Source organism: Dermacentor albipictus, chromosome 2 (genome assembly GCF_038994185.2).
Source record: "Dermacentor albipictus isolate Rhodes 1998 colony chromosome 2, USDA_Dalb.pri_finalv2, whole genome shotgun sequence".
NCBI classification, from domain to species: Eukaryota; Metazoa; Arthropoda; class Arachnida; order Ixodida; family Ixodidae; genus Dermacentor; species Dermacentor albipictus.
This window is the reverse complement of record NC_091822.1, coordinates 155,679,624-155,688,279: the sequence shown is the minus strand read 5'-3', so window position 1 is coordinate 155,688,279 and position 8,656 is coordinate 155,679,624. Positions and strand designations below refer to the sequence as shown.

Here is an 8,656-nt window from a genome sequence, read left to right as displayed (position 1 = left end):
TATTTTACTTTCGCATTACGTTGGCCAGTTTTGATTGGTGCTGCTTTAGACGCCAATTCAGCTTCAGAGCAAAGAAATAGTCCCTTTATGAAGTTTCAAAAGCATTTCCTAAATAAAATAAAAACGATAACTGTTAAGCACGAGTGCTTAAAAGACAGGAAGCTGCTGATAAAGGCACTCATAGGTGAAATTATATTGCGACGTAACTTTTTTTACGCGGATGAACACGTCGCCACGCTTTTACACGTGGAAGCGGGTACTGTGGTGCTGCTGCCGTGGCTACTTGCCGGCATCAACAACATCATGGCTCTGAAAGTGTACTTCGTTTCTTGTTTGTTCGCGTTTTCTGTGTTATTACCGCATGTTCTGGGCGGTGGGGAAACGCTTGTGCTTCTAGATAACCTCGCCATAAAAGAGACGCATTCGATATTCTTCAAATCCTTGCAAGGTAAGGAGTTGCCACCGTGTACAAAAGTGCTCGCGAGAGAGACCTGTCGACGTGAACTCCCACGATATAAGCAGAAGACTTTGTTACCCTCCTTGAAAACGATCTTTTTCTTGGCGCAGATCGCGGTTTTAAACTTACCTTCAAGTCCGCCGACGACCCTTCTTTATCTCTCAAGAAGTATGGAGAATATCTCTACAAGCACTTGATCCTCTTCTCCCCGTCGGTCGAAGGTAAGCAAATAAACGCCGGTGGTGTGGTGAAGACGCTTTGTGGTGCGTGCTTCGGTGGCCTTACCGTTTTTGATTTTCGTGTGCCCAGAATTTGGAGGCACCATCAATGTCCAAGCGCTCACCGAGTTCGTTGACGATGGGGGCAACATTTTGGCGGCTGCCAGTTCCAGTGTCGGTAGGTGGCTTTCGACCGTGTTTGTTGGTAAGTCGTTCGCTGTTGTACTGACCTGCGCGCTTCTTCCATGCCCGCAAGGCGACGTCATCCGTGAACTGGCCAACGAGTGCGGCTTCGAAATCGACGAGGAAGGAAGCTACGTGATTGACCATCTCAACTACGACGTGTCTGATGAAGGCAAGGTTAGTACGTTGCTGTAGTTTCATCCCCGTTGCAGACACAGTTAATTATATCTGCGAGACTGCGTGAACAAACTCTCGGTTGAATCGTTATGTTGCTGTTTAACGTTTAAGATGCACGCTAGATGAAGCTAGTTTGACTTTGCAGTGCAGACCTTGCCAGAGATCATTAACACCTCGTTGGGAGACGCCAATGAACGTAGAACTGTAATCTGTGTGCCTTGCAGTACTTTTAACTGTAAGGAAAAACTGTTTTCTGTGGGTGGAGTTCACAAACCACACTGCACATCTTCTGCAATGTTTGCAGCACACAACGATTGTTGCGGACCCCGAAAACCTGCTGGATGCACCCACGGTCATCGGCAGCAAAAACATTCCGCCTCTCCTCTTCAAGGGTGTAGGGTGCGTTAAAGCTGCGTGAATGGTTCCATATAAGTGACACAGTTCCTTCTGCAACTTTGGGTAGCTTTTTTCACGCCTTAAAACGTTTACATTATGCAGCATCATCTCGGATCAGGAGAACCCCCTTGTTCTGGAGGTGTTGACTGCGTCATCAACAGCCTACAGCAGCAACCCAGACAACAAGATCACTGAGGTAGGCACATGCCACAGCCCTGTGCTATGCAGTTAACAGCACTGTGCAGTCATTAACAGAGTTGTTGCCATTGCAGTATCCTCATGCTGTCGGCAAGAACACGCTACTAATCTCTGCATTGCAAGCAAGGAACAATGCCCGTGTGGTGTTCTCCGGGTCCATGGACTTCTTCAGCGACAAATACTTCTCGTCCCCTGTCCAGAAAGCTGCTCCAGGCTCTAAGAAGTATGTTAACAATGTGTCCTTTATTTAGGAACTTTAAGAAATGTGTAGTTCAGCTTTTGGCCTACTTTAGTGTGAAGCCAAAAGAGCTGTGCATGTTGAATTATCAGTCGTAAAATCTTGTATATCTCGCTATTGTGTCGACAACATGGATCCCCTTGCTGAGAGTTTTATGCTTGTTGCAGCCTTCACCAGAAGACATCAAAATAAGTAGTGCATTGGTGTCATTTCTGATCACTCAGATGTGTACAGCAACTGTGTTTAGTTGTATATGCCTAGCAATAGGGGGCACTATGTATGGTAATGTTGATCTGAAGAAACCACATTAAGAGATTCTCTTGGAAGCGCAGGCTTTAAGCGCAGACCAAGCAACTCTGCATTCCCATTTCTTCTCTTATCGTGCATTTCTTGTTATGTTTCAAAGCTGCACTTCCAGCCTCTGCCACATTGCAGTGTTGTATGTTCCTTTGTTTCATCTCCGGTTGCTATGTTCAAGTCGTGCTCACTGCATTTATTCTTGGTTTTCTGCCGCTTAGCCATCAGCGATGTCATTCTGAACATGGCAATGCTGAGTGCAGGATCATTGGAACAGTTGGGCATCTGTGAAAATTAGTGGCATCTCACCCTTAGCAATGCTTTCCCTACCCCCTGTGACATGTGGCTTGTGCCTTGCTTTTATTTGTCTAGCTTTCATTGTCACTTCCACTCGTAATGATTAAGTTGTGATAGAGCTATGTTGCTGCAGTGATCCGATACCACATTCACTCCAGCTGAACATGCCGAGGAATAGTGTTAACGTGCAGTCGGCTTGGTCTAGATCCAGTGAAGAGCCTGTAGAATTACAACCTAAATGCCGAATGACCCTGGTTGGTCACGTATCACACTTTGAATTGTGCAGGCATGCAACGTCTGGCAACCAGGCCTTGGCTGTAGCCCTGTCGCAGTGGGTCTTCAAGGAGAAGGGTGTGCTCAGGGCACAGAACATCAAGCACTACAAGAAGGGAGAAAAGAGCGCACCTGAGGCATACACCGTCATGGATGATGTTGTGAGTTCTCAGCTTTGGCATTTTTTTTTTCCTTTTGATTTGGTAGCAAGTTTAACCCCGTAATGTAATCTACCATACATGCTACGCTAATGCGAAGCCCATAGTTGTGTTTTTTATATGCTGGAGTGAAGTTTCAGCTTTGTATAGTTTAAAAAATCTGTTTCTAATTTAAAAATTAGTACAGTAATTGAGTTCTAGCGAAGAAGAAAAAAAAACACTTCTTAAATAAATGTCAACAATTCTTTTAATTTTCTTTGACGTGAAACTCTTCTTGGGCATTACTGGGTTAATTACTTACTGTCATCTAACCCGCCGTGGTTGCTCAGTGGCTATGGTGTTGGGCTGCTGAGCACGAGGTCGCGGGATCGAATCCCGGCCACGGCGGCCGCGTTTCGATGAGGCGAAATGCGAAAACACCCGTGTACTTAGATTTAGGTGCACATTAGAGAACCCCAGTTAGTAAAATTTCCGGAGTCCTCCACTACGGCGTGCCTCATAATCAGAAAGTGGTTTTGGCACGTAAAACCCCATAATTTTTACTTACTGTCATTTATGTTGCAGTCACACAATATCTGTGTTTTCAACCAGGACACCATATTTTGAGCTTCTCATGTCATCATCATTATTAATTTGGTGCCACCACTATTTTGGCATTAGCTTCAGATAATTGGCTCCAAAGTGTCCTGTATGTTTCATTTTGGGTCAACATAAAGTTCTGGTGCCAGCATTAAATATGAGGAGATGCACTCAGTGCTCATTTAATGGCTTGCTGCACGTTTTTTTGTTCTGAGATGCTAGCAGTGGCACATTGTTGCCATAATGTACCAGTCATAGGTATATCTTATAGCCTTGTATGACTTCTAACAAAATCATAATGGTAATCGGTGCACTACACAAAACAATAATGCAGTGAGCACTATGTCCTCCTTACATTCTGGTTTTCCTTTCTTCTGTCGCTTGTTTTGCATAATGCGCTGATCGCAATTATGACTGAACTGCTCCAATTCGCCCAAATCACCACTCTGTTAATCCAACACAATGCATGCACTTTTTCACAATAGGTGTACAGCATTGAGATCGAGATCCTGAAGGGTGACAAGTGGGTGCCGTTCGATGCCAGTGACCTGCAGCTCGAGTTTGTTCGCATCGATCCATTTGTGCGAACCAAGCTCCAGAAGAAGGGTGAGTGTACTGGCTCCTAGGGATAGCACTCTGTGGGCCATTACAGATGACACACACCACACAAGCGCTGTTAAGGTGCCGCTGAAAGTGCATTATTAGGACTAACATGGACTACATGTCATCATCAGCCTATTTAATGTCCACTGCAGAACGAAGGACTCTCCCAGCAATCTCCAGTTACCCCGGGCTTGTGCCAGCCATTACGATCTGATCTTATGCCTGCAAATTTTTTAATTTAACCACACCACCTAACTAGTTCTCTGCCATCCCCAACTACGTTTTCCTTGTCTTAGCACCGTTCTGTAGGTCTGATAGACTACTGGTTATTTGCCCTACTCTTTACATGCCCCGCCCAGCTCCATTTATTACTCCTAATGTCAGCAAGAATATTTGCTACCCCCATTTGATCTCTAATCCACGCTGCTGAACGTCATGCCTGTAGTTTTTCGTTCTATCACTCATTGCACAATCCTTAACTTCTTGAGCTTCTTTTCCCCAGTTTTTGCTGCATATGCTAGTACCGGTAGGATGCAATGATTGCACACTTTTCCTCTCGAGGATAGCAGTAAGCTGCCAGTCATTACTTTTTGCTGCCTGCCGTATGCATTCCAACCCATCTTTGTTCTTCTGTAAATTTACTTCACATGATCAGTGCTCGCAGCAACTAATTAGCCTAGGTAAACATACTCTTGCACAGATTCTAGGGGCCGACTGCCAATCATGAATTCTCATTCTCTTGCCAGAGTATTGAACATCAGCCTTCTGCATATTAATCTTCAACCATGTCCTCTCACTTTGCCGGCTAAGGTCATCAATTATTTGTTGCAAGTCGCCTCCAGCGTTGCTAGACAGAACAGTGTCATCTGCAAACAGCAGGTTGCTAAGATGTTCCCCATCGATGCTCGTGTAGTGGCTTGGAGCAAAGGTAGAGCATTGAGTTTCTTTGCTGCATATGTAGTTGGGTTCAAATCTAACAACCTTGAGTCCAACCTGATCCTAGATCAACTAGCCCAACTTCGCAGTCTTAACTAATTCTCACCTCACTCAGACCTAACTTACCCAAAGCAGCCCTAACCTAAATCAACATGACTGAGGTCATGGACATGAGTTAACCCAACAGACGTGAAACTAATGTCTTAAAAGCACTGTCCTGTTGCTTCCACTAGCCCTTGCAGCACTTGACTCCTATTGTGCCCAATGTATTATTGAGTAAGCTAAATCTTTCTCTCTTTTAAATTTCTTCTTTGCACTGTGTTGTTTTGTGTATGTGCGTTTACTGTCACGTAATTGTTTAATACATTTGCACCCCCCAACTAGCAGCATTCTCTTTCTGCCTCCTAGGCCAGAAATACGAGGCCCAGTTCAAGGTGCCCGACGTCTATGGTGTCTACCAGTTTAAGGTTGACTACAACCGCATCGGCTACACACATCTGTACACATCTACTCAGGTAAGACATTCTTGCCCAACATCTTTTTGTTCTGCTTTCCTGTGACCCGCTGCGGTTCCTCAGTGGCTATGGTGTTAGGCTGCTGAGCGCAAGGTCGCGAGATCGAATCCTGGCCACGGCGGCCGCATTTCAATGGGGGCGAAATGCGAAAACACCCGTGTGCTTAGATTTAGGTGCACGTTAAAGAACCCCAGGTGGTCGAAATTTCCGGAGTCCTCCACTACGGCGTGCCTCATAATCAGAAAGTGATTTTGGCGCGTAAAACCCCGAATTTCATTTTTTTTTTGCTTTCCTGTGACCTTCAGTAATGTGACCTATCGCTGGCTTGTGTGTCATGTTAAATATTGATTTCGTAATTTTGTGCGAGGTGAGATCACATTTGTACTAATGTCTTCCATACAGTTGTATCCAAGGCCAGTTCATGTGCATGAATCTTGCTGTCATCATAGCATTGGCAAAAGTCATTGACAAGGACAGCAGGCCTTGGACCTTACTGTGTAGATACTGGGCAATTTAGCCAAACAGAAAGTTAGTTACACAGCATGTCTTATTAGTATTAGTAGTGCAGTTAAACCTCAAAGTAAGTTGGTAAAATTGGCACTTCACTTTGTTATATTGAATTTCAACCATTTACCCAAATACCGTATTTACTCGCATAATGATCGCACTTTTTTTGTCAGAAAAATTGAAGCAAATTCAGGGGTGCGATCATTACGCGGGTTAAATTTCCCGGGAAAAAAAAAATTTTTTTTTCGTCCGCATTTGCTGCGGGATGCGAGATTGCGGGTGCGGGACACCAAAACAAAAATGGTGGCTAGCGGAGCGAGCCGAGCGCACCGAACGCAATTTTTTTTTTCTTCTCGTGAGTACATTACGTGCATTGAAACAGTTTCTTCCGTATTAGTGGTGAATAATATCGTTAATATCGGCAAGTTTGCGGCAATAACATAGCCATGTCCACTTTGAGGGTACAGAAATAGGTGGGCGCGCTTAGCTGCCAGTGACAGAAACACATGACGGGCATGCTGCGGAAACTGCGGCATCTGTCTTCACTACTTTCCGCTAAGGGTGGGCGAATATCTTAGCTGTGTTACAAGCGTCAGCGTATGAATAGGGTACACTTTTAACGTATCAGAGTAAACGTGGCTACTATCATTGCCGCGCGCGATTTGTTGCGTGCTCATGAGTGCAAAAGCAGATGAAAAGAATCGAAATGCGCCTTTATTGTTTTTGTTGACATCAGCCATTATAAAGCCAACCCATAATAAAGGCAAGTTTGGTTGTGCCTCATATTGTCATGGAAGTGCGGAAAGTGATGAAAGTAATGAAATGAGGCATCTACTTAAGAATGTTTAATGCGTGCAGGCCGCTTGGCTTGTCTTGAAGAGTCGTTCGCGTAGCATTCGACAGGTGGTAAGCGCGATAATTATTCGCTAGACTTAGCACACGACACATCGCTGCGGCAAGTTCGGGGTGCGATCATTGCGCGGGAAATAAAAAAAATCGAATTTTGACGACAAATTTTAGGGGTGCGATCATTACGCGAGTGCGATCATTATGCGAGTAAATACGGTAAGACCTTGCGTTCTGCACTGAGCACTCCCTGTCCAATTGAAAGCCGACAAGAGTACCGTCCCTCAACCAGATGTGTAACTTTGATTCACTGACGGTTGTCAAGCAATTTTCTTTGCCAAGATATTGCTAGATAAATTTTCAACGTCTACTGCAAGGCAGGCACTAAAATAGAGGCGTGCTTCCAGAGCAAATGCTCCTTTTTGTGCGATTACCAAGGATTGTTCTTGAAGTGCGTCGTCCGTTTTAACCTAGAGGCAACACCCTCTTGGACTCGGTGAGGTCTAAGACAAAGCCCGTTTGCGAAACTTGCAAACACGGCCGCAAGTGCCCGACCATTCTTTCGTTTCAGGTTTCCGTGCGACCGCTCCAGCACACACAGTACGAGCGCTTCATCCCGTCCGCTTACCCGTACTACCTGAGCGCCTTCTCCATGATGGTTGGAGTGTTCCTGCTGAGCTGCGTGTTCCTCCACCACAAAGACACGCCCAAGAGCAAGGCCGAGTGAAATTCGGGTGGCTGGCCCCACAACATCAAGTCATCCGCGCGTTGCACTAGGTTATTGTACGCCATTGTCTCATTACACAAGAGTCATCCTGTGCGTCCTTGCTCCGAACGAGTGATAGGCACAATCGAAGAAGAGCACGTCTGGAAGCTCCTCCTGGCTTAAAAGTTGCAAAGTGCGAATGGTTATCGAAGACAGTGGGACTTTCCCCCCGCCTCCCTTTTTTTTTTCTTTTTGTTGTCGTTTTTTTTTTGTTTTTACGTTTGAATGTTGTGTTGAGTGTGCGGCTGCAAAGACATTGTTATGGGTTTCCTTAATTTTCTTTTTTTCAATAAAATGTAATATAAGGGCCATTGAAGCTGTTTTCTTTATAGCAAACTAAACACTTAACGGATTTGAAATCTTGGGGTGTGTATTGAGAACAGGGGGACCTTATTTCTTTTCTCTGCATATGAAAGTTGTCAAGTTGAATGCAGAAAAGTGATGGCATAAAACATATGCTGATAAAGAACATTTTGCCTAAACAAGTGCCAACTTTAAAGCAAGTTTATTTAGGACAAAAATATTGCTTTTTAAATGCTGCCAACAGTTCTGTGATTTCTGGGAACACACTCGCTAGAAAGAATAAACAGCAAAGCATTAATGAACTATGAACAGCACATATTCACTTAAAGACAAGCGCAGAGATTTGGCCAGAAAAAGCAGTTTCTAATCGTACCTCCTGTCTTGTGGGTTCTTTGTGTCCTTTGTCCGCGTCCGTCTTGCACTGTTGCTGAATTTACTGAACTACGACTCGCCAACTTTGGCAAACCAAGATTATGCTTGAATGCAAAGTTGCAAAATCGTTATAGGTTCTCACTTTTTTTATGCGAAGCATATTACGAGAGCTCAACCCAGCTCCTCAGGCGCGGCGGTGTCGCCTTGAAACCACGTGACACCGTGACGTCACGACAGAGGAGAAGTGGCTTTGGCTCAACTCTTGCAAGATGGGCTGGGTGGGAATCGAACTAGGGTCTCCGGAGTGTGAGACGGAGACGCTACCACTGAGCCACGA

General features: G+C 44.9%; 1 protein-coding gene across 1 annotated transcript; it reads left to right on the top strand.

Moving 5' to 3' along the window:
- The first annotated feature begins 234 nt into the window (after nucleotides 1-234).
- On the top strand, nucleotides 235-7,955 carry Ost48 (dolichyl-diphosphooligosaccharide--protein glycosyltransferase non-catalytic subunit Ost48). The gene is made up of 11 exons (XM_065448608.2): nucleotides 235-448; nucleotides 568-678; nucleotides 767-853; nucleotides 932-1,035; nucleotides 1,340-1,434; nucleotides 1,534-1,627; nucleotides 1,704-1,852; nucleotides 2,748-2,895; nucleotides 3,957-4,077; nucleotides 5,419-5,525; nucleotides 7,450-7,955. The coding sequence occupies exons 1-11, from the start codon at nucleotides 304-306 to the stop codon at nucleotides 7,603-7,605; spliced, it is 1,317 nt and encodes a 438-aa protein (XP_065304680.1). The 5' UTR covers nucleotides 235-303; the 3' UTR covers nucleotides 7,606-7,955.
- The last annotated feature ends 701 nt before the right edge of the window (nucleotides 7,956-8,656 follow it).

What these genes read in the sequence shown, in the direction of transcription:
- Ost48 (XM_065448608.2), top strand. Translation starts at nt 304, where the DNA reads ATGGCTCTGAAAGTGTACTTCGTTTCTTGTTTGTTCGCGTTTTCTGTG. An exon ending in CAGACAACAAGATCACTGAG is followed by an intron (nt 1,628 to 1,703) that starts GTAGGCACATGC and finishes TTGCCATTGCAG; the next exon opens with TATCCTCATGCTGTCGGCAA. An exon ending in AACCAAGCTCCAGAAGAAGG is followed by an intron (nt 4,078 to 5,418) that starts GTGAGTGTACTG and finishes TCTGCCTCCTAG; the next exon opens with GCCAGAAATACGAGGCCCAG.